The sequence below is a fragment of the Triticum aestivum genome, chromosome 2D, assembly GCF_018294505.1.
Source record: "Triticum aestivum cultivar Chinese Spring chromosome 2D, IWGSC CS RefSeq v2.1, whole genome shotgun sequence".
NCBI classification, from domain to species: Eukaryota; Viridiplantae; Streptophyta; class Magnoliopsida; order Poales; family Poaceae; genus Triticum; species Triticum aestivum.
This window is the reverse complement of record NC_057799.1, coordinates 637,686,198-637,703,578: the sequence shown is the minus strand read 5'-3', so window position 1 is coordinate 637,703,578 and position 17,381 is coordinate 637,686,198. Positions and strand designations below refer to the sequence as shown.

At 45.6% G+C, this 17,381-nt stretch overlaps 2 protein-coding genes across 2 annotated transcripts; both read right to left on the bottom strand.

Annotated features, from left to right (window-relative positions):
* Nucleotides 1-1,171: 1,171 nt before the first annotated feature.
* On the bottom strand, nt 1,172-2,920 carry LOC123050649 (isocitrate dehydrogenase [NAD] catalytic subunit 5, mitochondrial-like). The gene is made up of 2 exons (XM_044473409.1): nt 2,760-2,920; nt 1,172-2,477 (listed from the first exon to the last, which is right to left on the bottom strand). Exon 2 carries the CDS (start codon nt 2,450-2,452, stop codon nt 1,364-1,366), a length of 1,089 nt encoding a protein of 362 aa, XP_044329344.1. The 5' UTR covers nt 2,453-2,477; nt 2,760-2,920; the 3' UTR covers nt 1,172-1,363.
* A 10,823-nt stretch (nt 2,921-13,743) lies between these two features.
* Nucleotides 13,744-16,748, bottom strand: LOC123055213 (uncharacterized). The gene is made up of 3 exons (XM_044479200.1): nt 15,859-16,748; nt 15,542-15,747; nt 13,744-14,254 (listed from the first exon to the last, which is right to left on the bottom strand). Exons 1-3 carry the CDS (start codon nt 15,946-15,948, stop codon nt 13,996-13,998), a joined length of 555 nt encoding a protein of 184 aa, XP_044335135.1. The 5' UTR covers nt 15,949-16,748; the 3' UTR covers nt 13,744-13,995.
* Between the last annotated feature and the right edge of the window lie 633 nt (nt 16,749-17,381).

Here is a 17,381-nt window from a genome sequence, read left to right as displayed (position 1 = left end):
TATTGACAGAGAATCCTTCATTCACGACGACTTTGTTGTATTTGTTTGTTTCATGGCGAATCTAATTTCTAAAAAATGTATTTCTGTTTGTATGTCAGTTCTAAACTTCTATAATCGATAACTCACGCGATTTTGCTTCCAAATTGCGAAGTACAGAAAAACAAAAACTACTCTAAAGATGGACCTGAAAGACAGATGGAACGATCTGGCTCAGATGTGCGTGAGGCAAGCATGGTGTCTAGGTGTGTGTCGTCTCCATCCAGACGCGAGGCGGCTCCATCCACGCACGGGCGACAGATTCGTATGTACTGGGCATTAGTAGAATGTCTCGAGATACCGCCAAGATCTAAATCCATGAACATATATAATCAGTTTTCGATTTTCCACCGCACTCATCCATGAAATTCAGTGTACAATGTCTCGCTAATTGCTCGCTATAGCACCCTAATAGCATATTTTAAGGGCCACGCTATTTTGTCATAGCACGCTATTTTTTCATTGTCAATTAGTCCTTGAGTGATGGCCAACAAGCTTCACATCCCAAACTGGAGCAATAAATTGTACTCCTGGTGCATCACATAAATTCAAGACCAAGCAGTAGAGTCCAGGCTACAAACTACAACCCACACGAATGATTAGTCCCTTCCTGAATCCTGATCTAGCTTTAGCTGTTCACTAACAATGATCTCACAGAATCACAGACGGAATCCACACACACGCGCATGCTGCAGGTTTATCAGAGGTGTTGTCGATGATACGGTCAGATGCGAGTCATGCCGATGCCGCCGCCGTTGATGATGGGCGTCGTGTAGCACAGAACGAATTTTCGCTTCCCGGTTCGTTGAGTACAGACTAGAGAGTAGATTATTATTAACAATTAACTTCAAAATTCAGTACTCGACACATACGCCCGGCTAACGAGCTATTCTTTGCTTTGGAAATCTATATAAGTGGATGCAAGACGAGACGAAGGATATGGTACGGTTTGGTGATTCACTGGGAAAACGTAGGAGGGCATTAGAGAGCAGGCTTGATCTGACCGCAATGTCTGCGAGATACGACAACAATCACATGGCACCAAAACAGCAACAGAGGTAACAGAGACGGCGAGCTAGGTTTATTTTTACAGACCGAAATCCAGTTCTTCAACAACTTGACCGAACAAACTATATGCGCTGATGCTGCCAATCAATGATTATTATGGACGACCTTGACTACAAAGTTGGTAAAACTTTTCCAAGAACAAGAATGTGACGATTATTCTTCGACGGTCTTAACTAAACCGTGCCAAATATAATAGCAAACAAAATTTGGGGAATAAAAAAGAGAAAGAAAGAGCAAGGGGTGGTGCTCAATCAGATATTCAGATATGACCGCAAACTGCTTTTGTGTAGTCTGACGTCGATGACTTGCCACCAAGATCAGCGGTTCTGTACTTGCCGTCGGCGATGGTGCGGAGGATGGCATTGTGGATGCGGTCTGCCTGGTCGTTGAAACGGAGGTGGCGCAACATCATGACAGCACTCAGCATAAGAGCAGTCGGGTTTGCAAGGTTCTTGCCGGAGATATCAGGCGCAGAGCCATGAACGGCCTCCGCGAGACAAATGCCGCCTTCACCAATGTTGCAGCTGGGAGTCAAGCCCAAGCCTCCAATCAAACCAGCGGACAGATCGCTGATAATGTCGCCGTACAGGTTCGGCATGACCAGCACATCATACGTGCCAGGGTCCTTGACGAGCTCCATGCAGCAGTTGTCGATGACGACCTCCTCGTACTTGATCTCAGGGTACTTGGCGGCCACCTCGCGGCAGCACTGTAGGAAAAGCCCGTCTGTCTTCCTCATGATGTTGGCCTTGTGTATCGCCGAGACCCTCTCCCTGCCATTGGCCTTGGCGTAGTGGAAGGCGTACTCCGCGACCCTCAGGCTCGCCTGGCGGGTGATGATCTTCAGGCTTTCAACGACGCCCTTCACGACCTGATGCTCGAGGCCGCTGTACTCCCCTTCAGTGTTTTCGCGGATTGTCACCAGGTTCACATCATCGTATCTGGTCTTGTACCCCGGGAGGCTGTTGCAAGGCCTGACATTGGCGTAGAGCCCGAGCTCCTTCCTCAGCGTGAGATTCAGAGAGCGGTGGCCTTTTCCGATGGGTGTGGCCATGGGGCCTTTCAAGCCAACTTTGTTCCTCCGCACGGACTCCAGGCTTTCCCATGTCAAGAAGCTCTGTGTCCTGGGATCAACCTCCGTGCCGACGTAATGCTCTTCCCACTCTATTGGCACGCCTGCAACATTGATCACCTGCTTCACCGACTCGGCGATCTCCGGCCCGATGCCATCGCCGGGGAAGAGGGTTGCGCGGATGGCCTCCGTGGACGTGGAGAAGGAGGACGCCCCAACACACCGGCCCGTCGTCCGCGGCAGAACGACCCCCTGAAGCAGCCTCCGCATTGCCATGCCTCCTCCTCTCCACGGAACGGCTCTGAAACAAGCACGCAGGCAAAAACAACAATCAAACCTAGCTACACTCCAGATTTCTAGGCAGGCACAGACGAATTTCCACATACTCGATCGAACTGGATAGAATAAACGCGCATCATGCATGCATCGATCGATCTATCGATCGGCTAATAGGGCACGGAAGACCACGCCCGATGGTCCCCGATCGGAACCGCGAATTTTTTTCCTTCTTTTTTTGCCAAGGAAACAACGAAATTGAGAGGAGGGAGGCCGCATCGAGGGAAAGCGACGGTGAGGAACGTACCGGAAGGAGATTCGCGGCGAGTGTCAACGGCGGCAGAGGCGGATGGGATCCTGCTCCTGCGGCCGACGATGAGAGGGAGGGAGGGAAGGGATGAGAGAGACGGCTAGGGTTACTTATGGATGGCCACAGCAGATAAATCTTCTCGACTCATGTTTTTGTCCAAGTGCGTTTCATCGTGATCATGTTTTTTTTAGGCAATCCAACGTGAAAGCCTATCAAACTGGGCTTTTAGGTCTAAGACATACAGCCCAAAAAAAAACGGCCCCAAACAAATTAGGTAAATCACTAATTAAGGGAAATTGCCTAAAAAACCTAATTAAGGGAAATCACTAAAAAATTGAGAACGGGAAAATCACTAAAAAAATTTTAAGAATGAAAATCGCTAATTAAGGTATACATTTTGCAAAGATCACTCTTTCCCACTAGGTTGCGACAAGTGTCACACTGCATGTGCGCTACTTGTCGCATCCTGAAAGTTTCTTTTTTTAGATCCGTTTATTTCAAACGTTTTATCTCTCAAACCGTGCATTCAAATGTCGAATCGTTTTCACTATTGGATTCCTCGCGTAGAGATCTTCAAAACTAGATTCATGTTAATAGATTTCGACGAACTTTTTTTCTACGAAAACCCGAACTGGAAGCATATTTTTTTCCCTTTCCGAGAGGCACGACTGCAGAAGCAAATCTGTGCCTCCTGCGAAGTAAATCCATGCCTCTCACAGAAGCAAAAAAAAATCTTTTTTTCTTTTAAAGAAGCACATCCATGCTTCTCGCGAAAGCAAATCCGTGCCTCCGCGAGAAGTAAATTTGTTTCTCTCGCAGAAGGAAAAAAAGTGTTTTCCCCCTTTTTGAGAGGCACGATCGTGCCTCTCATGGAAGTAAATCCGAGCCTCCACGAGAAATAAATATGTGCCTCTCGCTGAAGAAAAGAAAAAGAAAACACAATTTTCCCTTTTCGAGAGTCACGACCGTGCCTGTCACAGAACCAAGTTCGTGCCTCCACGAGAAGTGAATCTGTGCCTCTCGCGGAAGAAGAAGGAAAAGAAAAGACGTTTTGCCCTTTTCGAGAGGCGACCATGCCTCCCGCGGAAGCAAATCCGTGCCTCCATGAGATGTAAATGGGTGCTTCTCATGGAACAAAAAAAAATACATGTTTTTTTTCCTTTTTCGAGAGGCACAACGGTGCCTCTTTGCGGAAGTAAACCCATGCCTGCATAAGAAGTAAATATGTGCCTCCCACGGAAGAAAAAAAAAACATGATTTTTTTCCTTTCCGAGATGCATGGTTGTGCCCCTCGCGGAATCAAATCCGTTCCTCCACGAGAAGTAAACCGCGGAAGCAGATCCGTGCCTCCACGAGAAATAAATATGTCCCTCTCACGGAAGGAAAAAACGAAAACGCGTTTTTTTCATTTTCGAGAGACATGACCGTGCCTCTCACTGAAGCAAATATGTCCCTCCACGAGAAGTAAATTTGTGCTTCCCGCGGAAGGAAAAAGAAAAAGGAAAACATATTTTTTCCCTTCCGAGAAGCACGACCGTGCCTCTCATGGAAGCAAATCCGTGCCTCCACTAGAAGTAAATTTGTGCCTCTTGCGGATGAAAAAATAAATAAATCACATTTCTTTTCCTTTTCAAGAGGCATGACCATGCCTCTCGCGGAAGCAAATGTGTGGCTCGACGAGAACTAAATATGTGCCTCTCACGGAAGGAAAAAACACGTTTTTCACACACAAAAAATGATTTTTTTTCCAAATCCCAAGAAAAAACCGAGGGAAAACCGAAAAGCTGAAAAACCAAAAAATCATTTAAAAGAAGAAAATGCGTACAGAAAAAGAAAAAAATTCAGAGGATGCATCCAAAGCGCGACACGTAGCGGCGGCTGAGAGCGTGCTCCCAGCCCACCCCAAGTGACTCTTGCGGGGCTCCCAAAGCAGTACTTCGTAATTAGTTGCTCCCACAAACTAGACCAAGAGATACAACCCACAAACACAAAAACGTCCCTAAGCAAAAAGGGCAATGTTTCGCCTTCACTGCGCATTGGGAGCCCCTATGTCGCGCATTAAGTGAGATGGTGTAAACACACTATCACTAGATTTACCAAAATTTATTAGGCATATCTGAGAGAGGCATGTTGGACCGCATCCCAACAATTTCTCTCAGTCGTTAGCCAAAATCAATTGCAACAATGCTCAAAATTGATTAAACAAAATTAAGACCAGATCCAACTACTATTGGACATACTATATGTCATAATGGGATTGACCGTCATCATCAGTTGACTGTGTTTTCAATATTGTCAATAATTATGTCCAAGTTGGTTTGGTGAATGCATAGGTGCATCGCCAAGTGACTGCTGTAGTTGGATCGTCAAAGTCTTCTCCAATATAGTTCATTATCATCTCATCAAAATATTGGGACACCCTTGGCCCTTGTACCTATCATCTTGGTGACTCTAGCATGCTTTATGTTTGCACTGGTGTGCTATTGTATAAAGATCAAGTTTATTGTGTGGCCATCCATGTGCACGAACATGCACGAAACCACACATGTTTGTCCAGTTAGATAATATAGGCATTTGAGATACTGCAATGACACACCATAGAATTTAGAGGTTAAGACTTAAGATAAACAATTTCATTTGAGGATTCTCTATTTTGGTATCTGGCAGCCCGTGTATTGTACAACCCACCATCAAGATATTTATAGATAGTTAAATAGACACAATTATATAGATACACAATATAAAATACATCTGAGTTTCAAAATATATGTTATAGATAAATGTGAATTTGTCACTTTTTTATACTTTGGGTAAAGCATAATTGAGTTCACATAATCTCAGAAAATAAAATTTTGAAAAAATTATACAATGTCCTTTGACAAACATAGATCTTGTGCATTAGCATTGGATACGACATATTAAGAAAAACTAGCAGTATTATAATTTTCTAAATTTACACACATGAATTGTAATTTTTTTTAGTTTTAATAATAACGTTGTCACATACAATAGAGAATAATATGAAACAAAATAGATAAAAATGGTATCAATGAAACCTAGTTAAGACCTAATAAAAATATGATATGAAATGTAAAAATGTTTTGTATAAAACATATGAAGGTCAATCTATATTGTTACTACATTATATATAACAGTAGTCTCTTGTTTTCGGTATTCAAATACGTCACAAATTTCCATGCTTATAGTTTGTATCCAAGAGTTGATGTAAAACCTTAGGACTATGTTCAGAATTTCGCCAACTTATTAGTAAATCAGCTATAAGCTACCGATGAAATTAGTGGCTGAAATTTATTTAATAAGTTTTGTAAATACTTTTGAATATTATTTTAGCTTATTTTTAATTATGAATGTTGTGAAGCCTAAAATGTCATTTCAATAAGATCGTAGTGGTTTATCAGATCAAATGTAAGATTAAACATCATGAGCAAAAAAATATGGTGAGCAACCGACTTTAAGAACTAAATAGACACAACAAAAACATTGTTTCAAGATAAAAAAAGTGTAACCCAATTTGGGTAGTGAAATGAAAATTCTATCATCAAGAACATATATCAAATCTCTCACTAGGATTAAATGTTGAACCCAACTATATGAAGAATCAAAACTCTCTCTCTCTCTATCTATCTTTCTCTCTCTCCAAAGAATGAAAACTCTCTCTCTCTCTCTCTCTCTCACACACACACACACACAATGTGCGAAAGAGGTGCATGGCAAGGAAAATAAAAGTTCCATGATGATGAAAAGAGGGGCACAATGGAACTAGGTTGTTAGATCTAAGCTCCACATCGATGGATTATGACATGCGAACTTATCGGAGATCCGCAAGGTCAGACTGCGCCCAGGGGGCAGGAAAATTGGAAAGGAGGAAGCAGAACTGGGTGGTACTGAACGTCAGCCTTTACCGATGTTGTGGCAAACTTGTCCGTTGGTGAGGTAGCAGGAGAGGGTGGCACTTGCAGTAGGGGAATATGGCGGTATAGTAGATGGTACGAAAGGGATATCAACGGCGTGGTGTGGGTCATAGGGTCGATAGAGGTATGGAGGTGGGATGGTGGCCGGAGTTAGGGATGAAAATGGAGTGGAAAGGTTCTGCTTTTCCGGAGAAAAATGGAAACGGGGAGGAAATATGAAAATGGAAACAAAAATTTGCAAAACAAAAATGGAAATTGAATTTTTATGCGGAACAAAAACGAAAATGGAACAGTGTTTTCCGGTGGAACAGACGTGAAAATGGAACTTTCCGTTTACATGAATATGGAATTTCGTTTCTACTATACACCCATGGCTACTTTGTAGCCCAACTACCAAATAACATACAATGACACAATGAGCAGAATGGATCATTTGAGTACCAACTTTTACTACCACACGTACTCAACTAGACCCTATGCGGATTTGCATGTACTACTACAATACTACCCTATGTGTAACACAACCATATTATTTTATAGCCATGTTAACAATTCCTTAAATTTGTTTTGTATTTTGTGTGTATTTCTCTATGATTCGAGGGGGTTTAAAGTTCTGGTCAACACATAGTTTTGTTTCCGTGTCTGCTCTATGTTTACTCCGTGTCTGTTTCCGGTAGTATTTGTTTCGTATTCATTTCTGGGGTTCCTGTATTCGTTTCCGCTTCTGCAAAAAACATATGAAAACAAATGTGGTAGCACCTAGTTCCGTCCGTTTCCACTCCGTTTTCATCCCTAGCCGGAGTATGGTGTTGATACCATAATCCTAGCCATGCTCTCTCCCCCGATCGCTCTAGCTCGCCAATGTTTCAGTAAAATGATGAAAGCGGTTTGCGAAGAGAAAATTTTGAAGGATTGCAATGGTAAATTGACTGTAATTTTTGTCAAGTAGAGGGTTAATGTGATGATTCAGATAAAATAAGCCACGAGAAAGCTTGGGAAGCCTCCGACACGTCCCCATATGTACAGAAAAATAGAGTAGCGCCCAGTTAAGCCCGTTTTAAGCTTTGAGTCAGGTTTATCTTAGGTTTGGGGTAAGGTTTCCCGGTGACAACGCTGCACGGAGCGACATATATAGTTGTGTCTTCTTCTCTTAAGGTGGCCTTCGCGAGTAGTTGGTGAGTTTACCTCTTGTCGGATCATTGGTTGTCCAGCCCTCTCAAATACTATTTCTCCAAGATGACAATCTGTTTCTTAGATCACTGTCGTTGGCATCTTTTGATTTTGACTAGCAATTTTCTGTCACAGGCCCGCCTTTTCTCCGGTTGCCTTAGGGCCATAGGGGCGCGGTGGATCCCGACCCTTGCCGGTGGGAGGGCTTCGTTTTTAGACGTTTCTTTGAGTTTTGTTGGGTTTGTGTCCTGCTTAGGAAGACGAGATGACGGTGGCTCCATGAAGATGGAATAAGGTTCTCCCAACCTAGCCTCCGTCTTAGTGGTGCGTCTAGTATCGTCGGTGGGCATGTGGAGGTATGTCTTCGGTGAATTTATCTTTGATGTATCTGCTCGAATATGGTCGTCGGTCGTCTGTGTTCGTGTATCTTTAGGTTGGATTCTTTGGAGATACACTACTTTTCCTCGGCGGCGATTGCTATTCTGATTCATGACTTCCCGACTATCTACTACAATAAGGTTTGCCTGGCTCCGGCGAGGGAGGGACGATGATGACGGCGCGCCTTCGGCCCGCTTCAGTGCTTCTAGTCGTCGCTTGGTGGTCTACGAATCTGGATTTAATTTTTATTATTGATGTCTACTACACAACCTTCTTGTAGACGTTGTTGGGCCTCCAAGTGCAGTGGTTTGTAGGACAGTAGCAAATTTCCCTCAAGTGGATGACCTAAGGTTTATCAATCCGTGGGAGGCGTAGGATGAAGATGGTCTCTCTCAAGTAACCCTGCAACCAAATAACAAAGAGTCTCTTGTGTCCCCAACACACCCAATACAATGGTAAATTGTATAGGTGCACTAGTTCGGCGAAGAGGTGGTGATACAAGTGCAATATGGATGATAGATATAGGTTTTTGTAATCTGAAAATATAAAAACAGCAAGGTAGCAAGCGATAAAAGTGAGCGAAAACGGTATTGCAATGCTAGGAAATAAGGCCTAGGGTTCATACTTTCACTAGTGCAAGTTCTCTCAACAATAATAACATAATTGGATCATATAACAATCCCTCGACGTGCAACAAAGAGTCACTCCAAAGTCACTAATAGCGGAGAACAAACAAAGAGATTATTATAGGGTACGAAACCACCTCAAAGTTATCCTTTCTGATCGATCTATTCAAGAGTTCGTAGTAAAATAACACGAAGCTATTCTTTCCGTTCGATCTATCCTAGAGTTCGTACTAGAATAACACCATAAGACACAAATCAACCAAAACCCTAATGCCACCTAGATACTCCAATGTCACCACAAGTATCCGCGGGTATGATTATACGATGTGCATCACACAATCTCAGATTCATCTATTCAACCAACACAAAGAACTTCAAAGAGCGCCCCAAAGTTTCTACCGAAGAGTCAAGACGAAAACGAGTGCCAACCCCTATGCATAGATTCCCAAGGTCACGGAACCCGCAAGTTGATCACCAAAACATACATCAAGTGAATCAATAGAATACCCCATTGTCACCATGGGTATCCCACGCAAGACATACATCAAGTGTTCTCAAATCCTTAAAGACTCAATCCGATAAGATAACTTCAAAGGGAAAAATTAATCCATTACAAGAGAGTAGAGGGGGAGAAACATCATAAGATCCAACTATAATAGCAAAGCTCGCGATACATCAAGATCGTAGCGAATCAAGAACACGAGAGAGAGAGATCCAACACATAGCTACTGGTACATACCCTCAGCCCCAAGGCTGAACTACTCCCTCCTCGTCATGGAGAGCGCCGGGATGATGAAGATGGCCACCGGTGAGGGATCCCCCCTCCAGCAGGGTGCCGGAACAGGGTCCCGATTGTTTTTTGGTGGCTACAGAGGCTTGCGGCGGCGGAACTCCTGATCTAGGTTATTTTCTGGAGGTTTCTGTATATATAAGAGGTGTTGGCGCCGGGGACAAATCAGGGGGGTCTTCGAGGTGGCCACGAGGTAAGGGGGCGCGCCCCCACCCTCGTGGGTGCCTCGGGACTCTTCTGGCCCATCTCCGATACTCCGTGGGCTTCTTCTGGTCCAAAAATAATCTCCGTGAAATTTCAGGTCAATTGGACTCCGTTTGGTTTTCCTTTTCTGCGATACTCAAAAACAAGAAAACAAACAGAAACTGGCACTGGGCTCTAGGTTAATAGGTTAGTCCCAAAAATCATATAAAATAGCATATAAATGCATATAAAACATCCTAGATGGATAATATAATAGCATGGAACAATCAAAAAATTATAGATATGTTGGAGACGTATCAAGCATCCCCAAGCTTAATTCCTGCTCGTCCTCGAGTAGGTAAATGATAAAAACAGAATTTTTGATGTGGAATGCTACCTAACATATTTATCAATGTAATCTTCTTTATTGTGGCAAAAATGTTCAGATCCAAAAGATTCTAGACAAAGTTTTAATATTGACATAAAAATAGTAATACTTCAAGCATGCTAACCAAGCAATTATGTCTTATTAAAATAACATAGCCAAAGAAAGCTTATCCCTACAAAATCATATAGTTTGTCCATGCTTCATTTTCGTCACACAAAATGCTCCCATCATGCACAACCCCGATGACAAGTCGAGCAATTGGTTCATACTTTTTAACGCGCTTCAGCTTTTTCAACCCTCACGGAATACATGAGCGCAAGCCATGGACATAGCACTATGGGTGGAATAGCATATGATGATGGGGGTTATGTGAGAAGACAAAAAAGGAGAAAGTCTCACATTGACGCGGCTAATCAACGGGCTATGGAGATGCCCATCAATTGATGTCAATGCGAGGAGTAGGGATTGCCATGCAACGGATGCACTAAAGCTATAAATATATGAAAGCTCATCAAAAGAAACTAAGTGGGTGTGCATCCAACTTGCTTGCTCACGGAGACCTAGGGCATTTTGAGGTCAGCTCAGTGCGGGGGATAATACCAAAATATGGGGACAGGGACTACCATGTGCAAGCAAACATGGATGAAGAGACATACTCGTGTACTTGCTGCAAGTTTGATCGTGACGGACTACTGTGCGCACACGTACTACGAGTTATGGATCAGATTGGGGTTTACGAGATACCTGAAAAGTACATCCTAAAGAGGTGGACTTGGGATCCAGAGGAGGATCTTATTCAACCTGATTTCGAACAACCAACAGTTAAGAAGTCGATGCCAGAGGAGGGAAAAAGCGTCATGCGATATACGTCAATTATTAAAGAATTTAAGGCATCAGCCAAAGACGCTTGCCTAACAGATGATGGAACCAGATTGGCAAGAAACACCTGTATAATTTTAAGGAGGAGCTTGAAACCCTGAAGAATAATCAACTTAGAAAAGCAAGAAAGGAAAAGGAAGAAGCAAAAGGATCGTTTCAAGGACAGCCGAATCCCTGCTCGATACATGTGGGGCGGGTGAATGAAGACAACTCTGCCACACAGCACCAAAACGCCCCCGATGCAAAACAACAGGAGAACCCAGCCACACAGCAAATAAGTGCCGCTAATGTGCAGCGACAGGAGAACCCAGCCACACAACAAGAAGTGCTACTAATGTGCAGCGACAGGGTAACCCCGCCACACAGCAAGAAAGTGTGCGTGTGACGATACATGCTAGCGAAAACAATCATGCTTTTGTCATCCAGCCCCCACATCCTGATGCAGCTCCATCCTCAAATACAAAGTTGGTACTAGACCCTCCCAAGACTACAACGAAGGGGCGGCCAAAGTCAAAAAGGAAGTAGTCAGGTTTTGAGATTGCAAAGCCCAAGCCAAAAACGAAATGTGGTGTGTGTGTGTGTGTGGGAGCTTCGACCACGACAAACGCAAATGCAAATCTCCCCTAGCAAATAAATGAAGAAGGTGCTATGGAGAGGGAAGATGGTGTCTACATTCTTTTCATGGACCATAATGTGCAATGTGCAAGCTACAAGCCCCATTACATTCCAGTTATCAGCATTGTATCAGCGAATGAAACCAATTAAATGACTTATGAAAAACTGATATCACAATTAATAGCAACACTTATAAACTGGTGTTTGACAAAGCAATAATACAGCTGATAAACATATCGTTGTTGTTCATGGTCACAAAAAAGAAGATTATCATGACCATGATAAATAAATCAAGCAAACTGCACTTGGTTTACAGAAAAAATAATCCGGTTAAAAAACAAAGACGGTACCACACCCGCTAAACTATAGCAAAACAGAAGGCACAGGGATATTAAAGTATGTGTAACTGATAAATGAGGAACAATAGTATTGGTAAGTTAGAAAGGCGGCATCAATTTGATGATGTACAACCAAATTACCCCTGATAAAATTAGCATTGACACATGGTCATTAATAATCACAAAAATGATGCCGGTAAGCACACAAAAAACAACCAGACCATTGAATAAGAAATGAGCATTGTGCTGCATGTAGTTAGACTAGAAAATACTGGTAAGTACAGTAACATGATAATGGTAAGTGCTTGCACATCATCATTGGAGATATCCAAAAAAAGAAACGCAAAGCATTAAAATCACGAGGCTGCAGTCCAAAAAACACAACCTAATGTGGATGTAGCTATTTGAAGAACAATTGGTAATTAGAGCGCGATTGCACCACTCAAAATTACCGACAACTAGAAATTTAGGCACATAAACAACACCACTCATAAAAAACAGTGTTTCAGCAACTGGTAATTTCAGTGCCATGTCATTGGTAAGTGTAATACCATCATCATGATAATTTAACCATAACAAACAACACCGACAATAGCAGTGCTTCAGCATCTGGTAATTTGAGTGCAATGTCATTGGCAAGTTCAATACCAACATCATGATAATTAAACAGAACAAACATCACAAGTAATTCAAGCATTGTAAACATGGTAATTAGAGCACCACAAGCCTAATCGATAGACAGAACGCATCAAACAAAACCAACATAACAACATTTTGGGAATGAACTTAGGGTTACAGTTCAAATCCTCATCCACTAATGCACATCTTAAAATCCTTAAACACCAAACACTATTGCATGTCCTAAAAATCCACATCCACAACACTAACAGGAGAACAAAAAACGTGTGGGGAAATCCTTAGTAGAACCGACCACGCTTATCCACCACGAAAACCTATCCACACCCACCAGCCGACTAATTTCACACAACGACTTCACACAAATTGAACCAAATTTCCGAGCCATATTCAACTGGAACTAGAAGGCGACCTAATCTAACCTAATGGGAACAACAACCGGCCGGATTCGGAGGGTCCGAACACCAAAAATCAACGGCGGAGCATGCCGGCGGAGCAACAGGAAGACAGAGCGGGGGCACTGGGGGGGATGCGCTCCTCAACGCCGATTCAGAAACTAGAAGCCGGCCTAAACTAACCTAATCTAACCTAATGGGAACAACAACCGACCGGATTCGAAGGCTCCGAGCACCAAAAATCAACGGTGGACTGGCGGGAAGATACCGGCGGAGCAAAACAGGAAGGCAAAGGGGTGGGGAATGCGTTCCTCGCCGCAGAATCAGACGCCGTCCGCCGCGAACCGGACCGCGCCACCACCAGCAACCGTCGCAGACGAGGAGGAGGGTAGCGAGAGGGGATTCGAATGCACACCGCAGCGGCAGACGGGGAAGAAGTAATGCGGGCGAAGGGGGAGAGGGGGGGAGTGGGGATCGTGAGCATTGGGCGAGACGGGCGGTTTCGGCGGGGCCCGCTTGTCATCAAGAGGAAAACGATGTAACGGCTATCGCCACGCGCGCTGCGCGCACAACGGACGACGCGCGACGTTGGATTCGGATTGAGCGGCTCGCGAGTCGTACGCGCCTGTTGCAAACCACCGGTCGGCAGGATTTTAGCTTTGTCGTTTAATATACGGTCTTTGCCTTTTCACAAATGAAATACAATAAATATAAGGCGCATGAATGTAAAATACTCAAGGCAAACAGACTGATCTCTTGGACGCACACTCCACAATCCCACATGATCTATTCAGCTGTTCACTAACACTAGCAACCTCTGTTCTCGGCAGACAGAGCCACCCATTCACCCCACACTTATCCTACAACACACGACACGAACAGACACGACCATAGCCGCAGGGATCAGATGCGGGTCATGCCGATGCCGCCGCCGTTGATGATGGGCGGTGGCGCGGCGCGGGCCTTGGAGTAGAAGACGTAGTGGAGCATGACGAAGAGCGTGGTGAGGAAGGCGAAGGCGGCGCCGGCGGCGAAGACGCCCCTGCGCAGCATGGCGCAGGGCAGCGCCCCCTCGTTGTAGTAGCCGCTCACGTACTTGGTGTGGTACGCGTTCCGCACCGACCCCGCCAGCAGGCACACCTCCGCGATCACGAACGTCAGCCTGCAGCATGCACCGCCCACAAGTTCAGATAAATTTTCAGAGAAAGAAACTGCCGACAGACAAAGTCGTTGCTGGTGTAAACTGTACTCTCTGTGTTTTAGAGTGTGCTGAACAGAGTTAGGAAACTGCAGTGCAGACTATTCAAAACTGTACTCTGTTTTACCGACCCTGTCGACAGTCATTGCTATTCAAAACTGTACTTACACTAACAGTGTGCTGAACATACGAGTTAGGAAACCAAACAAAAAATGTTGTGTGCTTATACTCTGTACTGCAGTGCAGAGAGTCATTTGGTTTTGTTTAGGGTGGTATGATCAAAGGACACAATGACATTTACGAATCATAAACCAATGTGAGATGAGCCCACCAAAATTTGGTTGAGTGATCCTAGCGTGTCAGGAGGTACTCCCTCTGTAAAGAAATATAAGAGGGTTTGCTCTTATATTTGCTTTACGGAGGGAGTAATATTTAAGAGCAAATAACATGGTCAAAGTACCAAGTAAATTAAAATTGAGGGTGTAAAATTAATATTGAGCGTGTACATTACAGTCAATAATACCCACAAGTTCAGAGTTTCAGAGCAAGGAGCAGCCGACAGGGTCGGTACCGGTCTAGACTGTACAACCTCCGTTCAGAATTAACTGTAGATGAAATGAGTGTATCTAGACGTGTATCACTATGTGTAGGTTCACTCATTTGAGCGATAGTTTATTCCGAACAGAGGGTGTACTCCGTAGTTTTTGCTGAACAGAGTTATAGACTACTCTGTAGTTTGTGCCGAACGGAGCTCTAGGCTGCATTCTATAGCGTGTGATGAACAGAGTGTAGAAGCAAAAGATTCGTTCGGTTGGTAGCTTCAGGTCGTACGAGACATGCCATGTGCTAATATGTGACTTGTTTGTAGGGTCTGTTGACCAAAATGTCACTCATAGTAACTGACAGTGTGCCTTGACATGTTTATAAGTTAGTATCATGTTTAGGAATCAACTACTCCATATATATTTTCTTCATCTCTGCCACATCCAAATGTGATTAAACATACGCTCAAATGCCTATAGCACACCGACACGTTAGATTAAACATATCGATCGAGATGGTGCTCGCAATAATTTACTAACACCAGCGCACCGCTCCTCAATCAGCACCATCAGGTGTGCGACCGCGAAAGTCCTGAACTACAGGGGCGCAATCGCACGAACAAATAAGCAGCTGTAGATGCTAATCGGCAGGCTGGAAGCTAGCGATCGACCATGGATCGACGAGATGAGATCAGGTCATCTGACGTACCAGCAGAGGACGAAGAAGAGGCCGGAGAAGAAGCGCCAGCGGCCGGGCGAGAGCGCGCGGCCGCAGCAGAAGCAGCGGCTGGCGGCCATGGCCACGGCCTGGCCGACCAGCAGCAGGGCGAGCGCGCTGACGCCGTACCAGGTGGACGCGTCCGTGTCGTACACGCAGTACCGCCTGCCGCCAGGCTCGGCCTCGCCGAGTTGCGCCTGCACCCAGTTTCCCCAATCAAGATTCAAGAACCCGATGCCTCCGGCCTGAGCACATATTATGCGTACATAGATGCTTGAACGAATTGGCTACGAGATGGCGCGGCTCACCGTGCTCCGGCGGCGCTCGGCGCCGATGGCGAGGACGAAGGCGAGGATGTCGAGGAGGAGCACCAGGCCGATCACCACGATGGACGCCATGGGGGTCGCCGGCCGATCAAAACCAGATCACGCCGCTGGCTGGGCAGCTAGCCTTGCACCGGCGATCGATCGACGGGTTGCTGGATCGAACCTGCTAAGCAGAGCACGGAGAGCTCCTCGCCGGCTTTCCTCTGCTTTGGGGGATAAGAGGAGGAGGGTGGGAAAGAGGGAAAGGCGATGCGCATCGGAGATGTGGCTCGCCACTACTGCTGGGTGGGTCTTCCTGAGGTTGACGTCCCCTCCCGCTTTGTACTCTTCCTCTTGCCACTCTGCTGATTGCCGTGCTGGTCTGTAGACTGTGTAGTAGTCTGTCGATGCCACCGCCTACTCTGCTGGCTGCGTGATTACCAAATAAATTACTCGTAGAATACATACACCTATACGATTCCAGCCAGTTGATGTGCCGGGGCGAGCTGGCTTGGAGATGAAACAATTTCCCTTTCACTTTCTCATTTTCTTATCTTGTTTAGATCACGGCTTCCCTTTCCTTGCGGGCGAAGGATCCGATCGGTTGAGGGGTGCTTTTTGCCGTTTTCTGTACGTAGCGACGACGAACCGATCGATGCGCCAGATGTCCGTCGGCGAAGGGTGTTCTTCCGGGCGACGGCGACACTGGTGCGCCAGTGCGCTTTGCGGTGGCGAGTAGCTGGCTAGCAAAGCGGAGAGTGGGCACCTAGGAATCGAAGGAGGAGGTGGAGCCGGAGCCGGAGGTGGGCGGTCCTTTTTCCTGCGGGTATACCGCACCGGAGGAAAACGACGGCCGGATCGGTCAGCAGCCAGTGGCAGTGGCAGTGCCTCCGGCGTGCGCGACACGGGGTCGATGCTAGTAGATGCCTAGAGGGTTGGGCAGCTTGCTGGTCGGCCGGGTCGGACGGGCCAACCGTCCGCGTCTCTTTCGGCCGCCGGCGATCCGCCGTTTCGTGCGGGGCGATGGCTCTGTTTCCGTCTGCTACCTCCACGCTCAACGCTCATGCCATTCGCGTGCGAATCTTTCGGCAGAGGCTACACATCACTTGACTGAATTTTTCAATTAGGGTCAGTCGATTTATAGACGGTTGGATGAAGATCGTGTGGCGCCCGGACCTTCTTCGTCCTCACCTCTTCTTCTTTCCGAACCGCCAAATGTGTCGCCGGCCGAACCTTCCCACCACGCCATCCACACCCCCCCACCCTGAACTCTAAGATAGATAATGGGGTAGCCCTCCGGCGAGCCCCTTCCTTCTCCTTCCTTCCCTCTGGCTCACTTCGGCGAACTCTTAAAAATCGACTGACCCCGATTCAAAAATCAGTCAACTGTCATTTAGCCAAACTGGAATTTTTTTTGCGCCGTTTAATTCTGGTCAGTGGGGGTGGGTAATTCCTGCATACTCTGGCCCGCGTTAATTCAAAGCAGCAACTTCACGATCCTTCCAATTCGATAGCGATCTGCTAGC